The sequence below is a fragment of the Elephas maximus genome, chromosome 3, assembly GCF_024166365.1.
Source record: "Elephas maximus indicus isolate mEleMax1 chromosome 3, mEleMax1 primary haplotype, whole genome shotgun sequence".
Taxonomy (NCBI): Eukaryota; Metazoa; Chordata; class Mammalia; order Proboscidea; family Elephantidae; genus Elephas; species Elephas maximus.
Window position 1 is genome coordinate 104,186,701 of NC_064821.1, and position 17,560 is coordinate 104,204,260.

At 41.4% G+C, this 17,560-nt stretch overlaps 1 protein-coding gene across 18 annotated transcripts in view; it reads left to right on the forward strand.

Annotated features, from left to right (window-relative positions):
• Window positions 1-17,560, forward strand: part of FGGY (FGGY carbohydrate kinase domain containing) — a 627,007-nt gene that overhangs the window by 423,688 nt on the left and 185,759 nt on the right. For all 18 annotated transcript variants that reach the window (XR_007516666.1, XR_007516664.1, XR_007516665.1 and 15 more), the window contains one exon: window positions 4,078-4,225. Coding sequence is in view for 13 of the 18 variants with exons in the window: in XM_049879407.1 (XP_049735364.1) it covers window positions 4,078-4,225 (148 nt within the window). In the remaining 5 variants the exon portion in view is untranslated. The remainder of the gene's footprint in view (window positions 1-4,077; window positions 4,226-17,560) is intronic.

Sequence of the window (17,560 nt, forward strand, 5' to 3'; positions counted from 1 at the left end):
GTATTTGGAAGTCTTCAGCACTAGATGGTAACTGGAGTTATGAGAGGAAGATGGAGTCACCCAAGGGCACATAAAGAGTAGCAAAAGGGCCAAGGTCAGATCTCTGGAAAATTCAAACATTTAAGGGAGAAACAGAGGAAGAGGAACAGCCAGAGAGGGAGGAGATAGAAAAGCCAAGAGCATATGGTGCCCTGGAAAAAAAGGGAAGAGAACAAATAAGGAGGAAGTGGTCAAGGAGTATAAAATACAAAAGAGAATTCAAGTAAAATAAAAGCAGAAAACTGTCCATTGGAGTTAGCAACAAAGAGGGTATTGTTCACCTTGTGGGGAGCAGTTTCAGTGGGAGGGGCAGGCAGAATGTATATTCCAGGGGGTTAAGAAGTGAGGAACTGGAGACAGATGGTTTGGATAGCTTCTTTTCCAAGACTTTCTCTTACCCCTTGAAAGGGCATAATGTCTTTTTTTAGACCACATATTCTGATTTTTTGTTTGAAAGTATGGTCACCATACTTCTGGGCAGCATCTGAATCCAAAGAATTGAACTGAATTCAAAGATGATTTATGGAGAGGGAGTGGCTAGTAGAGATTCCAGGAGTGCTGTCTTCATTTAAGATTATAAGCAATCAAGTCTGAAAAAAAACTTCCTTGACTCTTAGATTTTTTTTTTTTAAGTTGGAAATGAGTCTCATGTGCTAGAAAAGGAGAGGGAACTATGTATTGATCGCTTATCATTTAATGGAAACCCTGGTGGTATAATGGTTAAGTGCCATGGCTACTAACCAAAAGGTCAGCAGTTCAGATCCACCAGGCGCTCCTTGGAAACTCTATGGGACAGTTCTACTCTGTCTTATAGGGTTGCTATGAGTTGGAATTGACTTGGCGACAATGGGTTTTGGTTATCATTTTATAATACTCAAGGCTGTATATTTAACCTTCCTAACAACAACAAAAAAAACTAACAGCCTATAGGAAACCCTAGTGGTGTAGTGGTTAAGAGCTATGACTGCTAACCAAAACGTCAGCAGTTCAACTCCATGAGGCGCTCCTTGGAAATTGTATGGGGCAGTTCTACTGTCCTATAAGATCACTTGAGTCAGAATCAACTCAATGGCAATGCGTTTAGTTTGTTTTTTTATAAGGTAGAGAGTATTTGCCCCACTTACAACAAAAGTGAACTGGGCTCCAAAAGGTTCAGTGTCACTGATCACCCAGCTAGTACACGGTGAAGTCACTTTGTGATTTTTGAACTGATGCTCTCTTCACCATACCCAGTGGGACTTGAACAATAAGAATTTCTCGTGCTGAGAAGAGAATATATGAGCCTGGAGCTCATGAGGAGGGGAAACGATCCATTTGGACCAGTTAATATTTGATTGCCAGGCTCGAAGAGGGCAGGCAGCCATTTGAGAAGGAATTGAAAAGCATACACAGTAAAACAAAGTCAGAATCAGAAAAATGCATCATGCAAGGTTAAAATTATGTGGATCATGATGTGCATTAGTTATTTTAATGTCTTCCAAGTGCATTTCATTTTGAATGATATACTCAGATAGTACACATGGTAAGGTATAATTGAAAAAACATGTAGGAGAATGGCTGAATTCAAAAGAATAAACATACAGCTGTTAGGAGTCAAAGGGGTAAGCCTATGCCCCAGCCCCCAGGGATCTCATTAGTGCAGGAGTGACCATACATGTAGAGGCTAAATGAATCTCACCGTTTGCAAAGACCCACAGTAAATGAGACAATGACGAATCAATAGTAATTAGGCCTAAAGGTTCTTATTGACCCAGATGTCTGAAACTAAATGCCCTGCTCTGAGATTCCTTAAGAGGCAGAATGAAAAGATTTATAGGCATACACTTCTTTTTTTAAAAAAAGGGGGGAAAATCCTTTAAGAGCAGTGATGCCATTCTGAAGTGGAGTGTTGCTAGAATTAATGCAGACTTGACTTTTGGCAGCAAAGGATGTGCTTGTGTTCTTGTTTTTTTGTTTGTTTGTAAATCTGACTCCTGTTGGACCAGGAGCAGGTAGAGCTGGAAGATAGAAAACCAAAATGTGATCTTATTCCACCCAGGCATACTGTTCTGGGCCTATGATCCGTGGAGGTATTAGAGGATCCTTTCCTTAAATAATAGTAGAATCATTCTAAAACAGGATTTGAATGTAGAGCTTGGACAAATAATTTCTGACTTGTGGTACAGAAAACACACGGCTTCAAAATCACACAGAGAAGGGGTCAAATTTGGACCCCATCACATCTCTTCACTTTCTTGAACTTCCTCTCTGTTGTTGTTAACTGCCCTTGAGTTGGCCCCCAGCTCAGGGCGACTGCATGCCGAGTTGTGGATAGGACCAATGTGATCCATAGGGTTTTCACTGGCTGATTGTCAGAGGTAGATCACCAAGTGTTTCCTCCAAGTCCGTCTTAGTCTGGAAGCTCCACTGAAACCTGTTCAGTATCGCAGCCACATGCAAAGCTCCAATGACAGAAGGGTGGTGGCTGCACATGAGGTGGTGGGTGGCTGCACCTGAGGTGCATGGACTAGGAATCAAATCCAGGTCTCCTGCATGGAAGGCAAGAATTCTACCACTGAACCATCTTTGCCCTCTGTAAAGGGATGTTAATGATACCTCCCTCAGTGGGCTGTGGAGGAAGGCGTGGCATACTAGGGAAAAAACTGCTGGTGCTATTGTTGCTGAGCCTTTTCCCAGTAATATCTCATTCCTCTTTATTCCAAGGCAGAGATTTTTGCAGATGGGAATAAGGACTCACGGCAAGAAGCAAAGAGATCGCCTAGTGGGTAGTTCTGCCCTTGCCTCCACCCCAGCACATGTACCACATATGTGCATACACACACACCTTCTCACACTTACACACACTCATGGACTTGCACAGAGAAGCTTTGCTTTTCTATATTTTATATAGGGAATACACATAAAATTATTATTTAATAAGAGTTCTACTGATAGAGGGAGAAAAAGAGTTTCAAAACCGCTACTCTACAACATTGGCTTTTTTGTTAGTTTACCTAAGCTTTGTTTAGAAAAATTTCAGGAACTTCACAGGATCTCCGAGGACACTTACACTGTTACAAAATCAGAATTAGAAATCGCTGGGCCTCACTTCTAAAATATTTAAAAACCTTGAATAATAAATATTGTCTTAGTTATATTTCTTGTCCATTGATTTTCTGTACTTCTTCCCTGCCATTATTCAAACCACGATTTTAACCGTTAAAGCTGTGTTTCCAGGGACATCGGTGGGAAGTGGCACAGATGCCAAACTCTGATACACCTGCTTTCTTCTCCACTCATTGGTTGAGAAGAAAGCACCTTTAAAGAGGGGAAAGGTAGCCAACTTTAATCTTTGCACCATTCATTGATTTTTAACCCAGTGCGGTAGGTATTATTATACCCATTTTATGGTTGGGAAAACTGCAGTTCAGCGAGGTTAAGTTACTAGCTCATTTTACCCAGCTAGAATAGAACCAGGGTAGAACCAAGATCAGGCCTCCTAACTCCCATTCCTAGCAGTATTCACTCCATTCAATCATTTCCCTTAACAAACTCCTATCATGAGTCTAGGAACTTAACATTTGTCTCCCTTTGTCATTATCATCATTATTATTACAATTATGACTACATATTTTAAAAATCCTTTACATATGTATAGTATTATACAGTTTACAAAATAGCATATCTTCTTTGATCTTCACAATAACCCTATGAGGTAAGTTGAATAGGGATTATGATATCTGTTTTTACAGATGAGAAGAGAGTGGTTCAGAAAGTTTAAACACCTCTCTTATGGTCACAAATCTAGCAGGGGTAAAGCCATTCCTGGAATCCAGGTCTTTCCACTGGGACATCGCACCTTTTCTTGGTGATGGCACAATGTGATTTTAGAGTGGAACATGCTAGTTTCTCTTGGTTTGGGGTCGTTTCTTTGCCAAAGCTTTTGAGACCCTGTTTTCTTTCCTGGAGCTGATATGGAAGTACAAATGGTTTCTTTTTGCAGAAAAATTTGCTCCCCAGCCTTACCCCTTTTAAAAACAAAACCTACTTCTCTTCCAGATGCCAGAGCATATATGCATATTTGAACAGTCACCTGGATCAGATTAAGAAGGCTCAGCCTGTGGGTTTCCTCACTGTTGATTTACATGTTTGGCCAGATTTCCACGGCAACCGGTCTCCCTTAGCAGATCTGACACTAAAGGGCATGGTAAGTAACAGCCAGTCCTTGCATGAAGGTAAAGGCAGGGCAAAGGGCCACAAAGTTTGGAAGAAGCAAAGTGAGGAGAAAGGAATAAAGGAAAGAACAAAACAGGCCAGCATTTCACAAGTTTCTTGCAGGTACCTTGCTGTTGTGAGGGTTGTTGGTGCTCTCGGGATGATCTGCTGAAAGTTCTCATTGTTTCTGAGACAACCTTGAGAGCGTTAAAAGCAATATTTCTTACATTCTGCTACTGCTGCCTCTTTGTCTCATTGAGTGGTTGAAGTTGTGAGCCTGGCCTCTGTAAGTTCTGCATTTACGTAAGTCTGTAAAGTGGTGTTTTCCATCTTCACCTCCAGACCGCGTGGTATAAAAGTGGTAAATATTACCACCCATGGTTTTACTAGGGAGCCCTGGTGATGCAATGGTTAAGTGCTCAGCTGATAATCAAAAGGTCAGTGGTTCAAACCCATCAGCCACTCTAAGGGAGAGAAGAACCTGAGGATCTGCTTCCATAAAGATTACAGTCTAGGAAACCCTATGGGCAATTGTACTCTGTCCCGTAGGGTCACTATGACTTACAATCAACTTGACAGCACACAACAAAAATGACGTGGCCTTATTTGGCACAGGTGCACATCTGCCTGAATGTCAGGGTTGTTCAGAGAGTCCAAGCTCACGTTATGGGGACTTCCATTAAACTTTTTTAAAAGTATATATGATGGAGGCAGGGCCAAGATGGCAGAATAGCCAGACGCTTCATGTGATCCCTCTTACAACAAAGACCCAAAAGAACAAGTGAAACAATTATATTTATGACAAGCCAGGAGCCCTGAACATCAAAGGCAAAGTTAGAAAATGGACTGAGTGGCAGGGGAGGGAGAGATGGTACAGAAGCAGAGAGGAGTTGCTGGACCTAAATCACTGGGATCCCTCAGACACCATTCCTGGGAGCTGCTGCAGCGGACTGGTAGTAGCGTTCGACCACAGTTTCCTCAGGCAGAAGCAGCAAGCTGCACAGCCTACTCACACCTCCGGAACCAGAGAATAATAACGCTCTCAGCAAAACCTAAGTACTTGCATGTATTTTGCAGCGCCCCACGCCCCCAAGCCAGCTCCAGAGGCTGTTGATTTCCTGGGCCTGAGATAGGCCCTCTTGAGGGCCTGGAGCCATCCTCCCAGACTTGGAATAGGAATAAATTCACAGTTGGGGGAAAAGATAATTTCCAAGCTCCACTAACCGGGGGAGCTCAGGACAGAAGCAACTCCTGTCCAGGCATAAACGGTCTGTGGACTTTGAGTACCTTTCCCCTCTGCATGGACTTGTGTGGGCCTATTTCAGGAGAATAGGCCCTTGTTGGCAGACTGCAACCATTTCAATTGTGCCGTGAAGAGGTGGGTGTTTGATATTTGACACCACTTTGCCTATTAAACAGGGTCCTAACCTACCCACATCAGGAGCCTAAGGACTGGTGGCTCCACTCAGGTCACCTACCAACCCGCAACAGGGGTCCAAGGATAACTCATATCTCCCAGTCCTTACAACCAAAAGCATCGGGTGCCCATGGTCTGTCTGCAGAACCCGCCCACCTATACGCTGTAGGGCACAGGGGCGCTTTCCTCACAGACACTCAGGGGACAGTTCTGAGCCCCCTGTCTTGTTCAGAGCGTGACCCCCAGCTGCAACCAGATACTGTTACCTATACCAATCACTCCGCCCCTCTAAGACTGTAGGACAGAGCCTGTACCACACACTTGATAATCAGCTACCTGGACACCTGAGCTGAATTCATACAAGAAAAGTGAATGGACTTCTAGACTGATATACCTGATAAAAGCTCTAGCCTTCTGATGACAGGACGTCAGAGCTTCAAAGGTGAAAATAATCAAGCTCCTTCACTCAAGCAACCCATTTGGGCATATCAAAACAAAAAAAGCAATAATCTAAGATACAGTAAGCAAACATAAAATAAATTAATACAATAACTTATAGATGGCTCGGAGACAACAGTCAATATCAAGTCACATAAAGAAAAAGACCATGATCGCCTCAACAAACTTTCAAAACAAAGAATCAACAGATCATCTGGATGAAGGTGCCTTCCTGGAATTACCAGATGCAGAATTCAAAAGACTAATATACAGAACTCTTGAAGATACCAGGAAAAAAATTAGGAAGGAGATCAGGCAATATGCAGAACAAGCCAAGGAACACACAGATAAAGTAGTTGAAGAAATTTAAAAGGTTATTCATGAACATAATGAAAAATTTAATAAGCTGCAAGAATCCATAGAGAGACAGCAATCAGAAATTCAGAAGATTAGCAATAAAATTACAGAATTAGACAACTCGGTAGAAAGTCAGAGGAGTAGAATTGAGCAAGTGGAAGGCAAAATTAGTGAGCTTGATGTTAAAGCACTTGGCACCAATATATTTGAAGAAAAATCAGATAAAAGAATTTAAAAAGATGAAAAAACCTTGTGGGACTCTATCAAGAGAAATAACCTACGAGTGATTGGAGTTCCAGAATAAGGAGGGCTAACAGAAAATACAGAGAGAATTCTTGAAGATTTGTTGGCAGAAAACGTCCCTGATATCAAGAAAGATGAGAAGATACCTATCCAAGATGCTTATCAAACTCCACATAAGGTAGATTTTAAAAGAATGTCACCAGGACATGTTATAATCAAACTTGCCAAAACCAAATATAAAGAGGGAATTTTAAGAGCAGCTAGGGATAAACGAAAACTCACCTACAAAGGAAAGTCAATAAGAATTAGCTCGGACTACTCGGCAGAAACCATGCAGGGAAGAAGGCAGTGGAATGACTTATATAAAGCATTGAAAGAAAAAAACTGCCAGCCAAGAATCAGATAGCCAGTAAAACTGACTCTCAAATATGAAGGTGAAATTAGGACATTTCCAGATAAACAGAAGCTTAGGGAATTCGTAAAAACCAAACCAAAACTATAAGAAATACTAAAGGGAGTTCTTTAGCTAGAAGATCAAAAATATCAGGTATCAACCCAAGACTAGAACACTGGACAGAGCAATCAGTGGTCAACTCAGAAAGGGAAATCACAAAAATAAATCAAGATTAAAAAAAAAATGCTCGAAACAGGGGAACAGTGATGTTATTATGTAAAAGAAGACAACATTAAAACAATAAAGAGACGAAGAAATGTGATAGATCTTTCATATGGAGAGGAAGACAAGGCAATATAAAGAAATAAAACGTTTAAACTGAGAAAAATAGGGGTAAATATTAAGGTAACCACAAAGAAGACTAACTATCCTATTCATTAAAATAAAATACAAGAAAAAAAGTAGAGACTCAGATACAAAATCAACAATAAGGAATAAGAAAAGACAATATATAAAGATAAACCACTCAGCACAAAAAATAAAGTGGGAAAAAGAAACTCAACAACACACAAAAAGAGAATCAAAATGACGCCACTAAATTCATACCTATCTATACTTACGCTGAATATAAATGGACTAAATGCACCAATGAAGAGACAGAGAGTGGCAGAATGGATAAACGAACATGATCCGTCTATATGCTGCCTACAAGAGACACACCTTAAACTTAGAGACACAAACAAAAACTCGAAGGATGGAAAAAATATATATATCAAGCAAACAACAATCAAAAAAGAACAGGAATGGCAATATTAATTTCCAATAAAATAGGCTTTAAAGTTAAATCCACCACAAAGGACAAGGAGGGACACATTATAATGATTAAAGAGACAATATACCAGGAGGATATAACCATATTAAATATTTATGCACCCAACGACAGGGCTGCAAGATACTTAAAACAAAATCTAACAGCATTGGAAAGTGAGACACACAGCTCCACAATAATAATGGGAGACTTCAACACACTACTTTCAGTGAAGGACAGGACATCCAGAAAGAAACTTAATAAGACACGGAAGATCTAAATGCCACAATCAACCAACTTGACCCAATAGACATATACTGAATACTCCAACCAACAGCATCCAAGTAAATTTTCTTTTCTAGTGCACATGGAACATTCTCTAGAATAGACCACGTATTAGGTCATAAAAGCAAGCCTTAGCAGAATCCAAAACATTGAAATATTACAAAGCATCTTCACTGACCATAAGGCCATAAAATTGGAAACAAATGATGGGAAAAGAAATCAAAGACTTGGAAACTGAACAGTACCCTGCTCAAAGACGACTGGGTTATAGAAGACATTAAAAAAAAAAAAAGGACAAAAACCACATGGTTTTATCCATTGATGTAGAAAAGGCATTTTACAATGTTCAGCACTGATTCATGATAAAAACTCTCAGCAAAATAGGAATAGAAGGAAAATTCCTCAAAATAATAAAGAACATTTATACAAAGCCAACAGCCAACATCATCCTAAATGGAGAGAGTCTGAAAGCATTTCCCTTGCGATCTGGAACCAGACAAGGATGCCCTTTATCACCACTCTTATTCAACACTGTGCTGGAGGTCCTAGCCAGAGCAATTAGGCTAGATAAAGAAATAAAGGGCATCCAGATTGGCAAGGAAGAAGTAAAAGTATCTCTATTTGCAGATGACATGATCTTATACACAGAAAACCCTAAAGAATCCTCAAGAACACTAATGAAACTAATAGAAGAGTTCAGCAGAGTATCAGGATACAAAATAAACATAGAAAAATCACTTGGATTCCTCTACACCAACAAAAAGAATGTCAAGGAGGAAATCACCAAATCAGTACCATTTACAGGAGCCCCCAAGCAGATAAAACACTTAGGAATGAATCTTACCAGAGATGTGGAAGACCTATACAAAGAAAACTACAAGACACTACTGCAAGAAACCAAAAGGGACCTACATAAATGGAAAAACAACTTGCTCATGGATAGGAAGACTTAACAATGTAAAAAATGTCTATTCTACCAAAACCGATCTATAGATACACTGCAATTCCCATCCAAATTCCAATGACATTCTTTAAGGAGACAGAGAAACAAATCAACTTCATATGGAAGGGAAAGAGGCCCCAGATAAGTAAAGCATTACTGAAAAAGAAGAACAAAGTGGGAGGCCTCACTCTACCTGATTTTAGAACCTATTATACCGCCACAGTAGTCAAAACAGCCTAGTACTGGTACAACAACAGATACATAGACCGATGGAACAGAATTGAGAATCCAGACATAAATCCATTCACATATGGGCAGTTGATATTTGACAAAGGCCCAAAGTCAGTTAAATGGGGAAAAGATCGTCTGTTTAAGTAATGGTGCTGGCATAACTGGATCTCCATCTGCAAAAAAATGAAACAAGACCCATACCTCACATCATGCACAAAAAACGAACTCAAAATGGATCAAAGCCCTAAATATAAAATCTAAAAACGATAAAGATCATGGAAGAAAAAAGAGGGATAATGCTAGGAGCCCTAATACATGGCATAAACAGTATACAAAACATTACTAACAATGCAGAAGAGAAACCAGATAATTGGGAGCTCCTAAAAATCAAACACCTATGCTCATCCCAAGACTTCACCAAAAGAGTAAAAAGATTACCTACAGACTGGGAAAAAGTTTTTAGCTCTGACATTTCTGATCAGCATCTGATCTCTAAAATCTACATGGTACCGCGAAAACTCAACTACAAAAAGACAAATAACCTAATTAAAAAATGAGGAAAACTAATACAAGACATAAACAGAATACAAACCATTACTAAAAATGACAAAGAGAAACCAGATAACTGGGAGCTCCTAAAAATTAAACACCTATGCTCATCTAAAGACTTCACCAAAAGAGTAAAAAGACCACCTACAGACTGGGAAAAAATTTTCAGCTATAACATCTCCGACCGGCACCTGATCTCTAAAATCTATATGATTCCGTTAAAACTCAAACACAAAAAGACAAACAACCCAATTAAAAACTGAGTAAAGTATATGAACATGCACTTCACTAAAGAAGATATTCAGGCGGCTAACAGATACATAAGGAAATGCTCTCCATCATTAGCCATTAGAGAAATGCAAATTAAAACTACAATGAGAGTCCATCTCACTCCAACAAGGCTGGCATTGATCCAAAAAACACAAAATAATAAATGTTGGAGAGGCTGCGGAGAGATTGGAACATTTATACACTGCTGGTGGGAATGTAAAATGGTATAACCGCTTTGGAAATTTATCTGATGTTTCCTTAAAAAGCTAGAAATAGAACTACCATACGACCCAGCAATCCCACTCCTCAGAATATATCCTAGAGAAATAAGAGCCTTTACACGAGCAGATATATGCACACCCATGTTTATTGCAGCACTGTTTACAATAGCAAAAAGCTGGAAGCAACCAAGGTGTCCATCAACAGATGAATGGATAAATAAATTGTGGTATATCCACACAATGGAATACTATGCATCGATAAAGAATAATGATGAATCTGTGAAACATTTCATAACATGGAGGAACCTGGAAGGCATTATGCTGAGTGAAATTAGTCAGACGCAAAAGGACAAATATTGTATAAGACCACTATTATAAGATTTTGAGAAATAGTTTAAACTGAGAAGAACACATTCTTTTGTGGTTACGAGAGGGGGGAGGGAGGGAGGGTGGGAGAGGGTTATTTACTGAATAGATAGTAGATAAGAATTTTTAAGAACTACTTTAGGTGAAGGGAAGGACAACACTCAATAAGGGGGAGGTCAGCACAACTGGACTGGACCAAAAACAAAGAAGTTTCCTGAATAAACTGAATGCTTCGAAGGTCAGTGGAGCAAGGGCGGGGGGGTTGGGGACTATGGCTTCAGGGGACATCTAAGTCAATTGGCAAAATAAATTCTATTAAGAAAACATTCTGCATCCCACTTTGAAGTGTGGAGTCTGGGGTCTTAAACGCTAACAAGCAGCCATCTAAGATGCATCAGTTGGTCTCAACCCACCTAGATCAAAGGCGAATGAAGAACACCAAGGTCACAAGGTAATTATGAGCCCAAGAGACAGAAAGAGCCATATGAACTAGAGACTACATCATCCTGAGACCAGGAGAACTAGAGGGTGCCCGACCACAACCGATGACTGCCCTGACAGGGAGCACAACAGAGAACCCCTGAGGGAGAAGGAGAACAGTGGGATGCAGACCCCAAATTCTCATAAAAAGACCAGACTTAATGGTCTGACTGAGACTAGAGGAATCCCGGCGGTCATGGTCCCCAAACCTTCTGTTGGCCCAGGACAGGAACCATTTCTGAAGCCAACTCAGCAGACATGGATTGGACTGGACAATGGGTTGGAGAGAGATGCTGATGAGGAGTGAGCTATTTCCGTCAGGTGGACACTTGAAACTATGTTGGCATCTGTCTGGAGGGGAGATGGGAGGGTAGAGGGGGTTAGAAACTGGCAAAACGGTCACAAAAGGAGAGACTGGAAGGAGGGAGCGGGCCGACTCATTGGGGGAGAGTAAGTGGGAGTATGTAGTAAGGTGTATATAAGTTTATATGTGAGAGACTGACTTGATTTGTAAACTTTCACTTAAAGCAAAATAAAAATTATTTTTTAAAAAATGGGCAAAAGATATGAACAGACACTTCACTAAAGAAGACATTCAGGTAGCTAACAGATACATGAGGGAATGCTCAGGATCATTAGCCATTAAAAAAAAAAAAAAACCATTAGAGCAATGCAAATGAAAACCACGATGAGATTCTTCCGTCTCACTCCAACGAGGCTGGCATTAATACAAAAAACCCAAAATAATAAATATTGGAGAGGTTGTGGAGAGACTGGAACACTTATACCTTGCTGGTGGGAATGTAAAATGGTACAGCCACTTTGGAAATCTATTTGGTGCTTCCTTAAAAAGCTAGAAATAGAATTAGCATAAGACCCAGCAATCCCACTCCTAGAGAATTAAGAGCCTTTGCACGAACAGATACATGCACACCCATGTTCACTGCAGCACTGTTTACAATAGCAAAAAGATGGAAGCAACCAAGGTGCCCATCAACAGATGAATGGTTAAATAAATTATGGTATATTCACACAATAGAATACTATACATCAATAAAGAACAATGATGAATCCATGAAAAATTTCATAACATGAAAGGATCTGGAAAGCATTATGCTGACTGAAATTAGTTGCAAAAGGATTAATATTGTATAAGACCACTATTATAATAACTGGAGAAATAGTTTAAAAAAACGAGAAGAAAATATTCTTTGATGGTTACAAGAGAGGGGGGAGGGAGGAAGGGAGAGGGATTTTCACTGGTTAGATAGTGGATATTGGATAGGAATTATTTTGGGTGAAGGAAAGACAACACACAATACAGGCGAGGTCAGCACAACTGGACTAAACTAAAAGCAAAGAAGTTTCCTGAATAAACTGAACGCTTCGAAGGCCAGTGTAGCAGGGGTCGGGATTTGGGGATCATGGTTTCAAGTGACATCTACGTCAATTGGCATAATAAAACCTGTTAAAACATTCTGCATCCCACTTTGGAGGGTGGCTTCTGGGATCTTGAAGGCTAGCATACAGCCATCTACGTAAGATGCATCAGTGTGTCTCAACCCACCTGGAGCAAAGGAGAATGAAGAATACCAAAGACACAAGGTAATTATGAGCCCAAGAGACAGAAAGGACTACATAAACCAGAGACTGCATCAGCCCAAGACCAGAAGAGCTAGATGGTCCCCAGCTACAACCAATGACTGCCCTGACAGAGAGCTCAACGGAGAGCCCCTGAGGGAGCAGACACCAAATTCTCGTAAAAAGACCAGACTTAATGGTCTGACTGAGACTAGAAGGACCCAGGAGGTTATAGTCCCCAGACCTTCTGTTAGCGCAAGGCAGGAGCCATTCCCAAAGCCAACTGTTCAGACAGGGAATAGACTGGACTATAGAAAATGGTACTGGTGAAGAAGGAGCTTCTTGGCTCAAGTAGACACATGAGACTATGTTGGCATCTCCTGTCTGGAGGGGAGATGAGAGAGCGGAGGGCATCAGAAGCTGGCTGAATGGACAGGAAAATAGAGAGTCAGGGGAAGGAGTGTGCTGTCACATTAGGAGGAGAGCAATTAGGAGTATATAGCAAGGTGTGTATAAAATTTTGTATGAGAGACTGACTTGATTTGTAAACTTTCACTTAAAGCACAATAAAAAAATTTTTTTTAAGTTGCATGTTGAAATAGTTACTCAGTCCAGCCATGGTCCCTCTAAAAAACTGTAGGAAGCACCTTAGAATGGACCCTCTGAAGGACAGGAAGCTGCAGCACTGACTCCTGACCTCCAGTGGTGGAGAGTTGCCCTCAGAGCATTAACTCCTCTTCTCCCACAATTTTGTGGCAAAGAGAGAGAAAGGCAGAAACAAGACTCCTTGCATGGGGCACTGACAGGGTCAGTGGAGTGTCCACCACAGCTACAGCTCAAATCAGAGGCTGAGGACATGTGGCACAGGGGGGCTCAAAAGCCCTTGGGTCAACAATGTTGTTGACTCAGTTACAACTCATGATGACTCCATGTGTGGAAAGCCGAAGTGTTCTAAAGGATTTTCATGACTGTGACCTTTCGGAAACAGATGACTAGGACTGTCTTCCAAGATACCTGTGGGTGGGTTTGAACCATCAACATTTCAGCTAGTAGTCAAATGCTTAACTTTTTGCACCACCCAGGAAGCTCTAGGTCAATAATACAACTTTCTTAAAATTGTTGAATACAAAATATTCAGCAACCGACTTTGGTGAGTGCCATCTGCGGTCTTAAAAACTAGGAAGAGGCCATCTAAGATACATAAATTGGTCTCAGCCCACCTGGAACAAAGGAGAACAAAGAACACCAAAGATACAAAGTAAATATGAGTCCAAGAGACAGAAAGGGCCACGTAAACCAAAGACTATATCAGCCTGAGACCAGAAGAACTAGATGGTGCCTGGTACAACCCATGACTGCAATGACATGAAACACAACAGAGAATCCCTGATGGAGCAGGAGTACAGTGAGATGCAGACCTCAAAGGCTAGTAAAAAGACCACACTTAACGGTCTGACTGAGGCTAGAGGGACCCTGGAGGTCATGGTCCCCGGACCTTCTGTTAGCCCAAGACTGGAACCATTCCCAAAGCCAACTCTTCAGACAGGGATTGATTGGACTGGACTATAACACAGAAAATGATACTGCTGAGGAGTGAGCTTCTTGGCTCAAGTAGACACATGAGACTATGTGGGCAGCTTCTGTCTGGAGGCAAGATGAGAAGGCAGAGGGGGACAGGAGCTGGTTGAATGGACATGGGGAATACAGGGTGGAGAGGAGGAGTGTGATGTCTCACTAGAGGGAAAGCAGCTAGGAGTACATAGTGAGGTATATATAAGTTTTTGTATGAGAGACTGACTTGATTTGTAAACTTTCACTTAAAGCACAATTTTTTTTTAAAAAATCATTAAAAAAATAAAAGTGTATATGATTAGTAATATATTGAAGATGAATTCAGCTTTTAGTGACTGTTGGAGCCCCTTCCAGTGCTGAGATTCTGAGCCTTCCCGGAAAGGCCAGGATGAACTTGATTGGGGAGCTCACAACTGCCTAAACTGAGGTATAACATCTTGGAGGCCAAGTGCGACCGGGTGACTGATAGCAGTATGTTGTTTTTAGCTGCTGTCAAGTTGGCCCCTGACTCATGGTGACCCCGTGCGCAATGAAATTGGACTGTTGTGATCCACAGGGTTTTTACTGGCTGATTTTTAGAAGTAGATCACGAGACCTTTCTTCCTAGTCTGTCTTAGTCTGGAAGCTACACTAAAACCTGTTCAGCAATCACAGCAACATGTAAAGCCCCACTGACAGATGGGTGGTGGCTGTGCACGTGGCGCATCAACCAGAATCGAACCCGGGTCTCCCGCACGGAAGATGAGACTTCTACCACTGAACCACATCTGCCGCAATAGCAGTATAGCCACCTAGAAAGGCTCAGTCCTGGTTGAGGATGGATAAAGTAGGTGAAAGCTAGAGAAGCAGAGCTAAGCTTCAGGTCCCGGGGGCCAGGAGAGGCCACAAATAAGAAAATGGTCAAGAAGTCAAGGAGAGTGCTTGGTCAATTAAGGCGGGGGAAGTTCAGGATGGTGGCTGTGAACAATACAAGGTTTATTTATGCGTGGTAGCTGTGTGACAGTGGAGTAGGCCTGCTAGTTTCCAGAACTGTAAAACTGAAAGGACTATGGTTTATGGTTATTTTTACTGAGATTGTTTAAATATTTTTATGATACCAGCAGGAAGAACTGAACTTTATTTTCACTACCTCGTTGATATAATCAAGGTTTGCTAATAAAAGAAAACAAAATGGGACATAGCAAAAGTTGTGTCTGTCTGGAGTCTATGAAGTGTGCCTACACAGCACTTGAGGAGGCTGGCCTCCTTATTTGGCCTGTGGAGGCAGAAGAGGAATGTCCTGAGAAGGCCATCTGGCAACAGGCTGCAGCTAGAAAGCCACACTTTCAGATATACAAATCTCTGGAGGCAAACAGAGTTTACAGGGAGTACACGTTTCAAGTGGGTACCAAGTGAGTGTCTTCATTAGAGAGAAATTTATCTGAAGCCAACCACATAGACAATTACCCAAACCAAACCAAAGCCAGTGCCGTCGAGTCAATTCTGATCATAGCGACCCTACAGACAATTAGACACTTTAAATGTTGAAGAAGCATGGTCGTTCTTAAAATGACCCCAAACCTAGGCAAGGTGGCATAGTAGAATACAGAATTCCCTGAGGACTATAATAAGAAGGGAGTCCCAGCAGATTCATCGTATGTGGCTTAATACTGAACTGTGCTCTTCAGCCTAGCCCTTGTTCCTCTGTTTTCCTTCTGGCTAGCCACCTGGTCACTTGTCCTCCCATTTCACCCTTACCCTGGTTTTTGGATTTAAGCTCTGACCCTATCTCTTTTCAGTAATGGTTTTAGTTTCCTCCCACCTCAACCCTTCCACATTATGTGTGTACCCTCATAAGGAGGAACAGCACATAACCCAGGGATGTTTCCATTGTGCTTGATGAAATCATTTTTCTTTCGTTCTGGTTAACAGCTCTCCCTGCCGTGTTTTTGCATTAGTAATGCAATGGGCTAAAAAGAAAGAGGTGGTAGAGGTTCGGGGGTGGCAACTTCATAGTATGCCTGGTCCAAGTAATCACATGTAAATATTTCTCCTTTCCACTTGATAAATGAGGCTCAGAGAGGTGAGGGCTGCACATAAGCTTATTTAAAGAGGCAGAAGTTTGAGTAATAGCAGTCGGTATCAAAATATTTAACACAGGCGATTCTAGATTCTTCAAACAAAAGAAAACAAAACAACATTGGTTACCTTTAAAGTAAAGAAACAAGACGTGGTCACACATAAAGACAGATGAAGCTACATAACTACTATCAGGAAAGGCTGCGTGTTTTAGGTATTTTTGTTTATTTTTAATGGTGGGTTAGATGGCTTTTACTCTTGTGAAGAAATGAAGAGAGCCCAGGTTTGTTTGTTTTTTTTTCCTTTTTTTTTTTTTAACTATTGTAATTTAGATGAAGGTTTACAGAACAAACTAGCTTCTCATTAAACAATTAGTACACACATTATTTTGTGACATTGGTTAACAACCCTATGACATGTCAACACTTTCCCCTTCTCGACCTTGGGTTCCCTACTACCAGCTTTCCTGCCCCCTCTTGCCTTCTAGTTCTTGCCCCTGGGCTGGTGTACGCATTTAGTTTTGTTTTGTTTTATAGGCCCATCTAATCTTTGGCTGAAGGGTGAACCTCAGGAGTAACTTCATTCTTGAGCTAAGAGGGTGTCCGGGGCCCATGCTCTCAGGGTTTCTCCAGTCCCTTTCAGACCAGTAAGTCTGGAAATAGAGCCCACGGTTTTAAGCCAGACCCGTGTTCGCATCTTGGCTTGAAAATGTACCAGTTGTGTGACCTTTGACAGGTTAACTCTAAGTGTCAACCTGCTCCTCAAAGGCAGGAACAATGCAGGCTTATTTGCAGAATTATTGTCAGATCAAATGGGGGATGCTGGCCCAGTGACTGGCACACAGTGGACAACAACAACAAATGTGTTGAATCCGTAGCCCCCAATTCGTGGCCCTTACTTACTAGCATGTTTACAAGCTGGCCAGCAGGGCTCTAAATATGGGGCGCCAGCCCTGGACATCCAGCTTGGGCTTACCAGCCATGTGGGTCACTAGCCACGAACAACTACTTGGTCCATCACGGTGAATGGGTTTCATAGAAGTCTGGAGATCAGTCTTTTTTGGCCTCCTGGTTATTTGAGGCCTTGGCCTTTGGTTTCCTCATCAACATGGCAG